Source organism: Salmo salar, chromosome 17, assembly GCF_965601325.2.
Source record: "Salmo salar chromosome 17, fSalSal1, whole genome shotgun sequence".
NCBI lineage: Eukaryota > Metazoa > Chordata > Actinopteri > Salmoniformes > Salmonidae > Salmo > Salmo salar.
Window position 1 is genome coordinate 58,481,472 of NC_138307.1, and position 16,512 is coordinate 58,497,983.

General features: G+C 44.1%; 1 protein-coding gene across 12 annotated transcripts in view; it reads left to right on the forward strand.

Moving 5' to 3' along the window:
• Positions 1–524: 524 nt before the first annotated feature.
• LOC106576236 (myotubularin-related protein 5) overlaps positions 525–16,512 on the forward strand; it is a 73,664-nt gene continuing 57,676 nt past the window's right edge. For all 12 annotated transcript variants that reach the window (XM_014153285.3, XM_014153291.3, XM_014153288.3 and 9 more), the window contains exon 1: positions 525–754. In XM_014153285.3, the coding sequence (XP_014008760.1) occupies positions 700–754 (55 nt within the window). In that variant the 5' untranslated portion in view covers positions 525–699. The remainder of the gene's footprint in view (positions 755–16,512) is intronic.

The following is a 16,512-nucleotide window of genomic DNA, read 5'->3' on the forward strand; positions in this document are numbered from 1 at the left end:
AAGCAGGCATTCCTGCAGGCATTCCACCTCTCTGATCAGTTCTGGCAGACACTCTGATTCCAGAGTATTTCAGCAATGACATGCGGGCTGGGGAACACTTGTGACAGATATGAGGAAGATATGGTCTCTAGTTTAGATAACCAAAATATTGACGTTGAGTGCACAGAAAGGTTATGATACAGTTTTGTAATTTTCACTGTAAAAAGCCCATTTGAGCTGTCAAAGGCTTGTTTTAACGTGTTTATTTGATATGTTGATGTGCTTTGGTTGATTACATAAGGTTTCCCAAGTGTACCCTGTAGGCAAGATGTTATTGATGCATCCTAAATACACTAATTGTTCATAATCATTCTACCGCAAATATTGCATGTTTTCAGTAAGATAATTGTCAGCATCTAGCTAACAACGTGCTGCATTTCTAGGCAACAGTGGTTTGGTTTTTTGCAAGGGATCAACACCCAACTACATTAATGGGACGTTGTGGGACATTCTTGCCATGCGCCCCTCCCTGTAACCCAGTGCGCAGACTCATTACTCTCCGCTGTCAGGGCAAGGCATACTGACGGTATGGCGGCAGGATACAGCAGGAAGGATGCTACTGTCGCCCGTGATGTGTCTTTCGCCAACAGAATGTGAATGGAATATCGACGGTAAAGGGAAAGGATACCGCAATAAAGGCCTGTCTCCGTGAACTCCGAGATGGCCAGGCTCGCCGACTACTTCGTGGTGGTCGGTTACGACCTCGATAAGAGAGGTGAGTTTTGGGCTAGCTATTTTCCTAAGTGCTAGCTAGCTAATGCTGGCGTATTAGCCGCGGTTCAGCCCTGGTAAACAGGCGGAGGAGAGGTAGCGGGGACGGGACGGGACAAAACGGCGTCCCACAGTTGTGGGGTGTCTTATCCGGCAGGGCACTGAACTACAAATCGCGGATGTCAAAGGCCTCTCGAGATTAGCTGGTGTCATTTCAAACCACGAGGAAAGAGTTTGAGTGAATGGCTGCGTTCCATTTTCTTTTATGTCATGCATAATTTTCATAGCCATATCTAGCTAACTAACTAACTAACTTAAGTGAACTTGCAAGTTAATTAGCTTGGTAGAGGATACTTGTTAGCTTGCTAACTAACGACGTGTTTGGCGGCGTTGGTTAGAGTAGATTTCTAACTAATATGGGTTTATTAAACCAACTTATTTAACTAAAGCGAAACCATTTTCTGTCACCTCTCGCCCAGCTAACAGGAATGTGTTAGTAAAGCAAACGTCACACATTCGTGTCGAGATTTTTACATGAGGTCGAAATTAAAAGGACTAACTGGTCATTCTGAGAAGCAAAGCACATCTTTGATTGATAAAAGCGTACTATTCTTACTGCCAATGCTTGTGAACAACTAACGTATGTTTTATAAATGGAAGTATTGTTAGTTGTTTTTGTTTGTGGACTAACCTAGATGGCTTTGCCCCTCCCCAAGCCACTTGAACCAGAGCGGCCGGAACGGAGCCCAGTAGATGCTCAGTTTTCTTCCTGTTGTGTTGTTGCGGACGCTGAGTGTTTGGGACGGTTATCTGACGCTCCCCCCGGTTTGTGCGGTGGCATAGATCCGTGCGGTATAATGGCCTGTTCACCATTAAATATTAAAGCCGCCTTATCCGATGAATATATTAAGCTAGTTGGAAACTTGTAACGTCTTTTATTTATAGAATGGACTCTGTTGATGACTTATTTAGATGGAGCATGCAGAAACATCGTAGCATGACAAGTCCTCAGCTTCTAAAATCAAGCAAGATCTGGCTTATGTACTTATTTCTTGGTTGGAAAGTTGAGGTTGGACAATGAACATTTTGTTTTTCTTTGCACACATTTTAATGCATGTCTGTTTTGAAGGGGGCCAATCTCTGCAAGGTTCAGCGGCAGGATGTTATAATGTGGACGTTGCACACTGCAGAATGTCTCTCCTTCCTGTATCTACCCTGCTGTTCTTGCTGCTGAATGCAGACTAGGCCTGTAAAGCATCTGGGAAGCAGACATTAAAACCCCCAAGCGCTGAGGTGATCAAGGAGAAACGAGGCCTCTGTACCCAATAAAAAAACAAGACTCAGGGATGATGATTTGTCTGTAGTTGAAACCCTTTTACAGCAGCCCAATGCATAATAAATACATGCATAGTAAATCACTTGCTGCAACACATGCATCTGACATCTTATTCTTTAAAGTATGCATTTTACTTTTCAACAACACAAGCATATTTTAGTCTTACCCCCTGTTTCTGAACACTGACTCCATACTCATTACCTAAAGTGGATACCCACTCTTCTGCAATCAGATCGATACTCCAATTTGATACTCTTTATACCGTTAGGCTAATGCATGTTCCCAGGGGCAATGACATTGTCTTCTGACATCATTCTCACATGCCAGAGAGAGCTTGGTGCTCCCTAACATTTTGACAGACCTGTAGCCTACCTGTCCTGCGATGTCCTGAAAGCACAGGTGTGGAGGTGTTGCTTCATCTGTGTTTTGACTGACACACACACACACACACACACACACAGACCTGGAATGTTTCACAACTGCTGACTGACAGTTTGGGTGTGCGAGCTCATCTGTGTTTGTAAGTTGCTTCCACAGACTTGAGTTGTTAAAACATCACTGTATTTCTAGAGAAGATGCTTCCTGGGTGATTACATCATCAACATAACATTCAGTGATGGAGAAAAGCTTTTACCTGCATTCACCCATCCTTTAATTGTATGTGACCACCCTTAGAATTAGAGTCGACAATGTAAAACATTCATCAGTTGAATTATTTGAAGAGGATATCCAGAGGAACAAAACCTCTCTGCTCCCCGTGGGGCAGGTTTTGCTACTGTACTGTTTGCAGTCAATGTTGTGGTTGTAGGACACGCCCTGCCTTGATGACCGCTTCCTGCAGCTCCCATTCACACACTCTATTAGTCACTAAGGTGTCAGGTTAATTGATAATTAATTGTGCTCAACCCAAACTCTCATCGATCAGATAGACTTCACATGGGGAGCCAAGATGGCCGGTCTGTGTTCAGGGTGTGGTCAGCCCGACTGGGGTTTCTTGTGTAGCTCTGTTTTGACAGCCGTCCCCTTTTGGGCTGAGAACACTGCGGCGAATCGGATGCTCCGTTCGCGGTGCTCCCGGCCCAAACAGGAAATAGGAGAGCGGACCCTTGGGAGACGTGTTTAGAGCGAGAATCCAGATTGTCCCTCTGTGTGTTTGTGTTCTATGAAAACTGGGAGAAGGGGGGTGGGGGTGTGTGTGTGTGTGTTCTCATGTGGGTGGGGAGTTGTCGTTAATTTTGTAGAAGCCAGGGGCCTCATTCCATGATCAGCCGCAACACACGCTGCTCTCCGTTCTGACCCCTTTTCTACCTCCCTCCCAGGCAGCTGGAGGAGTGTTACTGTTTGCGTATGCAGCAGTGGGGGACTAGACAGAATGCACAGCAGTTGTTTTTCACCCAGGAGTGACAGCTCTGGCACCGTGCGAGAGCCTGGACCAGAGCTTAGCACTGTGCCTCCGCTCCCTTTACAAGACCTAGAGGTAAACAGATCTGTATAGAGGAGAGAAGCATGAAGAATGCCACCTACTGTAATATTGTGTCCAATTCATTATAATACGAAATACTCATCAGCTACAAGTGAGCAGCATTCTTGTCATTGACAGCCAGGAGATTCACCCACTGCTTCTTTAGGTTAGGTGCATAGATATGCCTACGTTTTGCTGGACAATTTGAATAAGCTTGACATTTGGAGACCGCCAGAGTGAGACTGAAACACCACAACAACCAATGCAGTGGAAAAGGACACGAGCGAGGGAGAAGGCGAGAGAGAGAGCTTGCCAGCACTCCTCTCTTCTCGATCTGTGGGCTACCACTTCCTCCCTGGTTCTAGAGCAGGCCAGGCTGCAGCCACACAGGACCTCCAGAAATAGACCTCACAATCTGTCTTTCAAAGGGGACGGGGGTGCTGCTGGAAGGGGGACAGAGCTGTGTGTGTGTGTCGGAATGTCCCTACCATGGGACTCGTCATGCCATGGTATCTTGGTAACGTTACCGTCTCCCTGTCTGTTAGGCTGTAAACAGACACTGCTTGTCTCCGTGTGGAGCTACACTGAATACTGGCTGGTCTGGTCTCTCTCAGGGCTTGTGCAGGATACTTCTCTCCCTGCAGACATGATGTAAAGTGACTCTCTGGTCCCTGCTCTGACCTGGATGTAAGCCTACTGCTCTTATAGTGAGGGACTTTTGTTTATGTCCCTGCCCCAGCCCGGGGCTGTGTGTGCGTGTGGCTGTTTCATCGCCGTCTGTCTGCTGTAATGAATGCTCCTTATTCAGGAGGCAGACGAGTGCCCCAGGGCCCTGCAGCCTGCCCTCAGTGACCCACTTCTAGAAGCTAGTGATGGGGATAAAAATTTATACAGTTACATATTGGGATATTATTTGACGATACGTCTTATTGTTTTGCAAATATAATTTTTGCGATAGTAGGCTGTACCTGCACCAATACTCTAGTATTTTTCGTTCGTGGCTTGTACTAAAATCTTTTTAATTAGGGAGCCAATCGTGAGAATCGCAATACATATTGTATTGGCACCTAACTATCGTGATAATATTCTATCGTGAGGTCCCTGGCAATTCCCAGCCCTGCTTTGCTTTGATGGTCTTCCATGGAATTTTGAGAATTTATCAGCCTCACCCTTCTCCTCCTGCTGTTACCCCCTCAGGGCAGGACTGGGGCAATCCTGTTCCCAGTCAGCCTGGGGTTAGAGGTGTAATTGTTCCAATCCCCCCAGGGTATATCAGTGGTGGGACTAGATTATCTATGATCAAGACCACCTCCCCTTCATCATCGCCATCAAAGAAAGGAATTATAATCTGGTGTCCCACTGTGTTTCGCCTAATCCCGCACACAGCATCTGATTGGTTGAAAGGGACAGGAAGCAATGCTGATTGGTCCTGGGCCGGACAAAGTTGCTCCTGATTGGATGGTTATTCATCTCTGGTGAATGGAAGATTACATTTTTTTTTTTGTTTGTTTACAGTTGTCAACCCCTCTCCCAGGGAAAGCTGTTTGATTTCTGGGTTCCAGATTATTACTGTGTGGTGTTCACCCTGCCCACCCGGCTGTTTTTTTGTATGCACCTGTCCTTGTAGGTCACTCCAGATAAGATTGTTTGTTAATATATGCAAATGTACTGTGTTCCTCAAAGTGTGGTCCACTGGCTCTTTTCTCTGTGTCTCTGTACCTGTCTGTCTACTAGGCAGCGTTTTCTATTACCGCCGGCCGTCGGCTAATCAGCCATTTACAGACGCATTTTCAGCCGGCTACTTTTTCCACTTCATTGTCGCCCACGATGAATTGGGGAGGGGACTGCGGATTTGTCTCCATCCGTTAGTGTGTTCGTCCGTACGTTAGTCACACGTGACTGGTGACAGCGCTGACCCGATTTTGACAAAACTTGGTGAATGATGCGTCTTGCCATAGTGTCATTTTGTAAATGCCATATTTCTAATTGGCCAGATGGTGGCGCTATAACAAGATTGAAAATACCAACTTTGAAAGGTCACGCCCATCACCCTGTTGGACCTAAAGTCATGAAATTTGGTCCATATGTCCCTCTCCTCACAAGGAACACATTTATCTCCATGGCCATTTACGGTTTAGAATTTCTTGAAAAACACAACGCTACTCTTCTTGCACCTAATGACCGATCTGCACCAAACTTGATATGTGGCATCTATGGACAAAGGTCTCTCGACGCAATATTTTCTAGACTAGTACCTAATGAATGATGCGACTTGCCTTAGTAATTTGGTAAATGACGAATATCTATGATTGCTCCAAAGGGGGCCGCTGCATCATTCGTGGGGGACGACCTGTTTACTGTTGTCTTTGTATTAGTAGGCTACTTTCATTTAAGTTTCAATTGGCTAGTCCGTCAAGCCATCTCCTGCTACAATGAAATGTATGCATCTTCTAGTGATCTATTGATGGGATAGGTGCCTGTCAGTCACAAAGCGAGCTATGACAGGGAAACGCTGTCTGTTTTCTGTCCTGCCTCCCGGTACAATTTGTGTGCGTTGTTTGGTTGCAGTCAAGTTTCTTCACACAGAGGGAGAGAGCATGATGCTCGTGAATTTGCACGTCCCCATGTAATGTAAGTGGTAACGATGAGTCGAAACCCACTTAGCCAAATTATTGTTTTCTGGCACATTCATTTTCTTTCACGTTTCACATAGCCAGCTATGCGGAGTCAGAATGTAAGTTTATTTGTCACATGCGCCGAATACAATAGGTATCAGCTAATGCTTACTTAAGAGCCCTTTCCCAACAATGCAGAGTTAAAAAGAACAATTAGCTAAATAAAAAAAGGAAATAGTAACACAATGAAATCACAATAACGAGGCTATATACAAGGAGCACTGGTGCAGGGGTACCAGGTAGCTGAGGTAATATGTACATGTAGGTAGGGGTAAAAGGGACTAGGCAATCAGGCTACATAATAAACTGAGTAGCTGTGTGTGTGTGTGTGTGTGTAGTCCAGTGAGTGTGCTTAGAGCCAGTGCAAGAGAGTCAGTGCAGAAAAAAGGGGGGTCAATGCAAATAGTCTGGGAAGCCATTTGATTAACTGTTCAGCAGTCTTATGGCTTGGGGGTAGAAGCTGTTCAGGAGCCTTTTGGTCCTAGACAGTCTGACTTGGGTGGCTGGAGTCTGACAATTTTTAAGGCCTTCCTCTGATACTGCCTGTTATAGAGGTCCTGGATGGGTTGGTATGCGAATTGGAGATGATGGTATTGGGAGCCATGACCATCCATTCAAAGCATTTCATGGCTACAGGTGTGAGTCCTACGGGCAATAGTGATTTAGGCTCCCGAGTGGCGGAGCGGTCTAAGGCACTGCATCTCAGTGATAGAGGCGTCACTCCAGACTCTGTTTCAATTCCAGGCTGTATCACAACCGGCCGTGATTGGGAGTCCCATAGGACGGTGCACAATTGGCCCAGCGTCGTTAGGGTTTGGCTGAGGTAGGCTGTCATTGTAAATATGAATTTGTTCTTAACTGACATCATTAGGTAGTGGAGGGCCTCATGATGATTAGGGCCCTCATGGAATTCTGGTGTTAAATTGGAATTTAACAATGTGTATTGAACATTTATTTTGCCCAAGTTTATCATAAGACATGAACAGAATTCATCAGTGATTTGTATTTCCTTCAACATTTTGAAGGGGCAACGAGAATGCCGCTGTCTGTGTATGGGTGTACCACTTTCTGTAGCCGTTGGCGATGATGCTAATGAAAACTGTCTTCTGGTAGATGGAAAGGCTTTCCCAAAAAAACTTCTCAATTAAATATTAACTACAAAGTAGCCTATGCTTAACTGGCAAAATATCATGATCATTTTCATCAATCCAGTGGGTATTTGGTTTGCAAACTCTACCATCCAATGTGTGTTACAAAAACGTAGCTGAACAGCCTCTTGCTAGGTGCACACTTGAATTAAAGTGTAATTACACCTAAAAATCAACATTTCTCAGATTTTTCAGACCAAGTGGTCTCCTGTTGGACTTAAACCATCACATTCTGTGGTTTTTCTATTAGTGTGATTTTGATAGGCATCCTACAGCGATTTAAAAATAATAATAAATAAAACATTTTTTAAATTTTTTTACTGTTGAAAAGCAATACCCCAATTCTAAATATAGTGATGTACACACAGTAAAGGGTACAAAAATATGTTTTGAGCAAAAGTTCATGGAGTAGGGCATTCAATGAGTTGGTCTGATGGAAGTCGTGATGTCATCAGCCTCCTGCCTTGATTGTGGAACAGTATAGGAACAAAAGAGGAAAGGCCCACCCCCCCACTTGTGCTATGTCATGACTTACCTGGACCACCTATTGAGATGTGCCTTTTTAAGTAAATCTGGTGTTTAAATGAGACTGAAGTGACATTTTTAAACATTGGCTTGAATCAAATCAAACTTTTTGTCACATGCGCCGAATACAACAAGTGTGGACTTTACAGTGAAATGCTTACTTACAAGCCCATAACCAACAGTGCAGTTCAAGAAGAGTTAAGAAAATATTTACCAAGTTGACTATAATAAAAAGTAACATAAGAACAACAATAACGATGCTATATACAGGGGGGTACCGAGTCAGTGTGCGGAGGTACAGGTTAGTTGAGGTAATTTGTACATGTAGGTTGGGGTGAAGTGACTACGCATAGATAACAAACGGCGAGTAGCAGCAGTGTACAAAAGGGAGGGTGTGTCAATGTAAATTGTCCGGTGGCGATTTTACTAATTGTTCAGCAGTCTAATGGCTTGGGTGTAGAAGCTGTTGAGGACCCTTTTGGTCCTAGACTTGGGTGACTAGAGTCTCTGACAATTTTATGGGCTTTCCTCTGACATCGCCTATTATATAGGTCCTGGATGGCAGGAAGCTTGGCCCCAGGGATGTGCTGGGCCGTTTGCACTACCCTCTAGTGCCTTACGGTCAGATGCAGAGCAGTTGCCATACCAGGTGGTGATGCAACCAGTCAGGATGTTCTCGATGGTGCAGCTGTAGAACCTTTAGAGGATCTTGGGACCCATGCCAAATCTTTTCATCTATATTGTGCCTTTTTAGATTTCGAGACAATTGACTACTAACAAATAATTTTTCACTTCTCTCATTGACTTCCCAAATCCCGGCTTGGTCTGTTTCGCAAGCGTTCCCGGAAGTCTCGCGTTGTTGCGCCTCTGGGTTTAGAAACTCTGTGGCTATATCACCCACTGCCTCTTTCCTGTGTCGGCCAGCGGAAGAGCAAATGTAACAGCGTGATGTTTTGACACCTTGGAGATAGACTCCAACCTTCTGGGTGTGTTGGATGGTGTGGGCTTAGGACGATACTTTTTAGATGGGATAGCTACTAGGAGGGCCATGGGAGGTAGACACTAGTACCTGGGGAGCTGGTTAAGGGGAAGAGGGGCATAGGGGAAGCGATAGTGATGGAGGAAAACATTTAACATGTCGCAATATTGTTATGGGCGCCATATCGTGCCCGTGGTCACCACAAACGACTTCACATCGTAGATCTTAATACAATGGAATCGGGAGAATTGCAATCCATATCGTATCGGCACCTATATAGTGATAATATCGTGTCATGAGATCCCTGGCAATTCCCAACCCTAGTGAGTGAATCTTCTATCCCACAGTTTATTTGCTCTAAGTGAAGTGTTGGGAGAGGGTTTTGATAAGTTTGATTGCTGAAAATCTATTGTTTTAATTTCCTCAGCCACCCACCCCTGTCCCAATCAAACGAGATCATTGGGAGACTACTGCATGGTCAGTAAGCCATAGGCCTTCTGTTGTTGGGGTCAATCTCCATGGTCAATGCCCTGTGTAACAGCTCTCCTCATAGCCACTCTGTTCTCTGTTAAACAAGACCGCATCAACAAATATCCAAATGTATTAAACTTCAAAGAGATATTGAAAAACCCTCGTCACTTTTTCAAAATACCTCGGTATAGTGTATCTATATACGGTATACCGCCCTAGCCTTGTTGATGATCCCTGCTCTGGAAGTCATTGTCCACTACAGCCTCTAAACTGTAGGCTATTCTATTAGCATAGCATTGTGCTAACATGCTGAAGAGTGTCACTGATTAAAGTTGGAGATATTTGGATCCTTTCCCCCTAGTCTGTATACATACAGCTGTGAATGTGATATGTTGGCAACTCTAGTTTAGTAGTTTGTCACCTAACAGACTGTGTGCTACCTGGCCAAGAGTGTGAGTAGTGCAATGTGTGTGTGTGTGTGTGTGTGCCATGCTCCACAATGAATGTGACGCTTATGAACTGTTGCAAGATCTGTTCTCCTTGACCCCTTATTAAAACCTGACCCCGTCCAAGATAAGTGAAAGCCAAAACACTCTTTCTAGACCAGGGCACTAAGGGCTTTGAGACAGGGTGGGTAGATGCTGTATATGCATATCGGTAATGTAGAAAAGACAGGGGCTCAAATGGAGAAGTCTGATATAGAACAGGCACGTAGATGTCAGACTGTTTTTCTAATATTAAACTGATTTCATAGTGATAACTTTCACTGGAAAGTTCACCCGTGGGGTGGGTGGGTGTGGTCATGGCCAGAAAGTAGTGGAGGAGAAGGAAACAGAAGATAGACCTCCGAGACAAGCGCAAACGACTGCAAAGGAAGTGGGTTATGTTTATCAGTTGACCATATTTGGAGGCGAATAGTGACCTTGACTGTTTTGCTGCAAAACAAAAAGGGAAAAGTTAATGCGTAGACTTGTTGGTCACATCTCTCTTGTCTGAATGGTACCATATTCTCTATGTAATGCACTCCTTTTTGACCAGGACGTCCATTTTGGGTAGCCTACATAGGGTGCCATTTGGGACACAACCTCTCTCTCAGAATAGAGTATTTCCTCTCCTTGAAAGCCTGCATTTTTGTTTGTGTGTGTGTGTGTGTGCGTGCGTTTAGCAGGAAGGATGTGAGTTTGTTGAAGAGTTTTAAAAAAATTGTGTTTTTATTTGTTTTTTAAAATTTATTTATAATTTGTAATTTTTGCACAAAGAAAATGACCCTCACGGTCACCATGGCGACGGCGGTTTCCCCCTTCTGGTCTGCCTGTAAGCCAGTGTTGGTTGCTACTGGAGATCACTTTAAAATGGATTGGGTTCATCTTTCTTTACATAGTGATTTTATTTTATTTTTTCCCCTGGTGTCTTTTATTTCCAATTCAGAAAATGACAAGTTAGCGATATTTGGATCCTATTGATTTATTTATTGCCATACTCTCCAGTGACCAGTCACATTGTGCATCCCACCGTGTCTGAGCCAAGTTAGAGGCCTGGGTCTGGGCCTGCACTGATGCTTTTAATCAGAGCGAGTGACTCACCCGCACCCTCATTCATATTACACCGCTTGCTGTGTGTGTGGCTCGCTGGCTCGCACGCATAGAGAGAGGACTGTGTCAGAGTGGGTGTGGTGATGGGCTTGAAAATGATATAATTTTGTGTTGTTGAGTAGGTTTATTGCCTGTATACTGTGTGCGAGGGAGAAAGAGTGTGTTGTGCATCGGGCCTGTAATGGATCCACTTCTCTGGCCATGTGTGGTTTGGCCTCAGGAGCCTGAAAAATGCAGAGCTGCACAGTGCAGTAACCATGGCACGCTAACCTTGTTAGTGTCCTGCCGTCTTTTTTTTTTTATCAGGTAGTAACATACTTGGTCATGTTGAAACTATGAAGAATAGATCAAGATAATGACCTATTTGCTAAGGATAAGTGATGTGATGGCAGGCCCCAGAGCAGCTCCCCTCGTCACCATGCAGACACACACACAGTGTGCTAATTTATCCTGTGAGTTGCAGTAACCATGGTAACCAGCTGTCATGTCATGGTGGTTTGGAGACGAAAGCGAGAAGCTGTGGTTGTGGTCTGTTCTGATGCCAAGAACACACCACACACACAGGGCTGTTATCAGCCTGCCTTCAAATCTACTTTGTTTCACACATTTTGTAGATGTTATTGTGGGTGTAGCGAAATGGTTATGTTCCTAGCTCCTATGGTGCAGTAATACCCTTGACTGTCCATCCAAGACCATATGATCATTTTCAGTCTACAAGACGCAGGACCGAGTTTGGGGAAACCCTGATCTAAGGCCCCAATCTCAGCAAGTTGTCAGCATAGGACCCCTCCCCCACTTCAACTCTGACCCTGCGTCACCGGTTTCTTACCTCTCACCTTTCTCCACCTTTTCTACCCCTTTCCTCTCTTTCTCCATCTCCAGTAGTTTTTACCCAACAGCAGGTCCCGCTGATAGTAGTGTGTCTGACAATCCCTCACGCTGCCTGGCTCAGTTCACATTCCAGTCACGCTCCAGTCTGAATGCTCTGCAAGGAAACCCTGCTCTTACATCAGACTCTGTTACTTCATCTCCCAGGAGACAGCTATAGTCTAGTCTACCTGACTGTCCACGTTGGCCCAGACTCACTCTGCTGAGGTTTCACTGATGATAAGCTCACATAGTTGTGCCTGAGCCAAGACAATCAGGGTCTCTCACTGTATCTAATTTAGGCCCAAGAGCCCAGTTTTGAGAGTTTCTGCCTGTAACTACCTGATTCAATGAATCAACTGGGCTTTTATGATTAGTGGAATCAGGTGTGTCAGTGCAATGCTGGAACAAAATCCTGCACAGTCCCTGTGGGTCCCCTGGAGTTAGGACCAGGATTGAGAACTCCGGTTACTATGGTCTCTGTAAGGGTGAGGTCTAAAGAACTTAGAACAATGGTCAGGGCTGCTACCAACACGTCAGTTGTCTAGTGGCTCCTTATACCTGATGCTAGGGGAGACATTTCCTCTTCTCTGGAAGAGCAGAACCACCCGGTCAACACCAAACATCTGCTAACTTTCTCACCTTGTGACAATTGACCAAAATAAGCATCACCTGCTCATAGTTTCACTTCACCTCCACCATGTCACACTTAGTGTGTCACTGGGCCTCTCGCAGGGGGGACCTACTGATCAATGGCCTGCAAACCTCACTCATGCAAATATCTGTGTGTTAAAAGTTCACCAGATATAGGCCTAACTTTAATTTTGACATGCTGCTGCTAACTCCAGAACTGTAGCTATGATTCATAATATTTTTGTTTGTGTTTGCAGGTAACACCCTCTACTGTAAATGTTGATAGGGCCTAAGGCCTAGGGCCTGTTCTTTTCCCGTTAAACATACTCTAAATGGCTCAACTTTGACCTACAGGGAGAATTAACTAAGGATTATGCAAGGCCTCCTGCTTGTGCTACCGCTCACAAAATGTAGGTTTTGAGAATGTGCCTAACAGTTGCAAAGTCATAGGTAAACACCAAAACCAATAGCAACAGCCACTTTAAAGGGGTAATCTGCAGTTGCTGCATCCATTCTTTGATTAAAAAATTTATGATATATTATGTCCCGTTAATTCTTGAAGAATATAACTTATAAAAGCCTCATAAGCTAAGTTAAACTATTGTACCCCATCAGAACCCCAAATATAAGCTTGTTTTACGCCAATGTTTGTAAACACTATATAGCATCAACATGGTTGTAACTATAATTTTGATATCACAGATGGTCAGTCCTTGCATCCATTTCTCTGTCTATGAATTTGAGAGCGGTTACATTCCTTCAGCCCCATGCCGCGACTTTTTACCAAAACACTTTGTTTCAACTGCTGATTGTCACTAAGGCAAACAGTAATGTTTAATCATTTATCTGACCATGTCATTGAGTCTGTTTGACCTGTTTACTGACTGGATGCCAACCCAGTGCCCACTCTGTTTTGCCCGTCCTGATGCCAGCTGGTCATATGGTTGGTGGGTGCATTCCCCAGGCCACGGGGTGTGCCAGCCAGAGCTGACCGGTGGGTCATGGGTTGCTCTAGTACCCGGTGCCACCCTGTGCTGGCCAAGCCTGGTACACCTCTGTAGCACAGACCTTTATAGGGACAAGGTCCCTTTGAATGTTTTGCACTTGCAGACAGTTGCCTGCCTATTCTGTTTCCTGGTTATGAACACTAGCGTTCAAAAGTTTGTGATCACGTAGAAATGTCTTAGTTTTTGAAAGAAAAACAATTTTTTTGGTGCATTAAAATAACATCAAATTGATCAGAAAGACAGTGTAGACATTGTTAATGTCTACACTCTTCTTTCTATTCTGGTTAGAGCCAATTTGCGCTGTTCTGTGAAGGGAGTAGTACACAGCGTTGTACGAGATCTTCAGTTTCTTGGCAATTTCTCAGATGGAATAGCCTTCATTTCTCAACAAGAATAGACTGACAAGTTTCAGAGGAAACATTCTTTGTTTCTGGCCATTTTGAGCCTGTAATCGAACCCACAAATGCTGATGCTCCAGATACTCAACTAGTCTAAAGAAGGCCAGTTTTATTGCTTCTTTAATCATCACAGCAGTATTCAGCTGTGGTAACATAATTGCAAAAGGGTTTTCTAATGATCAATTAGCCTTTTTAAAATGATCAACTTGGATTAGCTAACACAATGTGCAACTGGAACACAGGAGTGATGGTTGCTGATAATGGGCCTCTGTACGCCTACGTAGATATTCCATTTAAAATCAGCCATTTCCAGCTACAATAGTCATTTACAACATTAACAATGTCTACACTGTATTGCTGATCAATTTGATATTTTATTATTTATTTTAATGGCCAAAAAATGTGCTTTTCTTTCAAAAACAAGGACATTTTTAAGTGACCCCAAACTTTTGAACAGTAGTTTATATTGTCATGGTAGTCTTCATTACATTGCAGGTTTCTAGGCTCTGTTGTCCCGTACACAGAGACTACTGTTATGACAACCATGTTTATTTGAGCAGTGGTTTGTTTTTGTGCAGTGGGTGTGTGCATGCATGCTCTTCCATGATTCTCTATGCAATACTAAAGTGAAAAGGCCTGTTTTTTGGGGGGGGGTTTTGTCTGTATTTTTTTTTTTTAGGTAGAAGTGAAGGAGCCAATGACTTGACTGTTGTAAAGTGTTTAAAAGCGGTGATATCCCACAGAGACAGAGCCAGCAGCAGAGTGATCCATTAGCAATTCCTCTGAAACACTCTAAGCATCCCTAAATGCCCATGTGTGTGTTGTCCTCCATGCCATGTATTAAAGGAAATCCTAAGAGCCTGTTATGTTTCGCTGACTCTGCAACCTAAATATCTTGGAAATCAAGGATCCTGGAATGGATCCTGGGAATGTTGGAACCGGAGTGAGACTTTAGTATTCCCCCATCAGCACTCTGGGAGTCATGGAAAGTCGGCTTGAGTATCCCTTTCCAGATCGCCAGATGACGGACTGAGCACACAGCCGCTGACAATTCATCACATGGATCTGAGCTCTCCTCTGTTTGTTAGGAGTCTCTGATAGGCTGAGGGAGAGTGGGGGAAGGAAAGAATAAGATGGAGGGTATGATGGAAAGGAGGAGGAGAGACACTGGGAGGGATGGGTCGGATGACTCGGGTACACTGACGGTGTAAGTGTAGGAATGTGTGCTACTGACTAACAGTGCATTTTCCAACAGACACGGTGTCGGCAGGAGAATTTTGGGGGAGCCCCAGTCATTTTAAATTGTCAACATATAGTCAGCTTAACAATGTGAGTTTAGCTATTCTCTGCTTCAGATGTACAATGACAAGGGCGCATTGCACATGCCCATAATGCCACTAATGGCATCATACTGTGGGCCTATGGCTGACAGCCCTGACTATTAAGTTGCTATCACAGGAGGTTGGTGGAACCTTAACTGGGGAGGACGGGCTTGTGGTAATGACTGGAGCGGAATAGGTGGAATGGTATCAAATACATCAAACACACAGTTTGCAGGTGTTTGCCATTCCATTTGCTCCGTTCTCCCCTCAGCAGCATGTTGTGGTTGCTATTGACTCTGTCGGTCTTCATAATGTTCCCCTCTAGGGGAAATTACTGTCCTCCCCTAAAGTTACCTCCCCTATCTAACTAGCTAGTAGACTACTCTCCTTTTTCTGACAGCTGGAGAGGCAAATCCGTTCACCCTCCTCCATGCCTGTTATCTACACATGCATTTGGAGCATGTGTTTTTAATTTACAATGATAAATACATCAAGATAACAAGCTAAAATGACGTTAGCTAGCTGATGATATTTCTCTTAGCTATACAGTATGTTAGGTTGGCTAGCTAGGTAGCACCTCAGTAGCCTAAACACTGGCCTGCTGTAGCCAGCTAGCTACTAAGCGACATTCTGCTAGCTGTCTGAAAAGTGCTTAAAAAAACACATTGCACTGAATTATGGTGGGCTGTTTGTTTGCTTGCTGACTACACTGTGTGTTTTAGGGACCACCCATCTGGGCATCTGACTGCTGCCATTTTTGTACATTTTGCAAAATACAGCCGCCACTTTCTTCAGAGGTGCTAAGTACTCTCGGCCGGCAAACACTAGCGTTGTGTGTGTGCCTTAATTAAGGCAGACTCCTTCCCTCAGCTCTGCTTGGTAATATCACCTTTACCAGATGCAGGATGTCCTGCAGCCTGGCTTTGTACTCAGTGCCATAAACCGGCACTCTTATTTCCACTATATAGCCAAGTTAACATTACTCATTGTGTATTTATTCAGTGTTTTTTTTAAAAACTTTTTTTTATATTGCAGATTGTGGCTTTATTCCTTCTGTTACTATTTTTCCACTATTTCTCTTGTTTCTCTGCATTGTTGGGAAGGGCCCGTAAGTAAGCATTTCACTGTTAGTCTACACCTGTTGTTTATGAAGCATGTGACAAATACAATTTTGATTTAAAATGTTACTATATCCACACCAATCACTGCCCAAGGCTGATTACATAGCTCAACCTAGTGACAGAGGAATCACTCTGCCAGGGTGTGTACCTGACTCTATCTGTTATGGTAACTGTAGTTTTTTGTGAAACATTATTATTATTATTATTATTATTATTATTATTATTA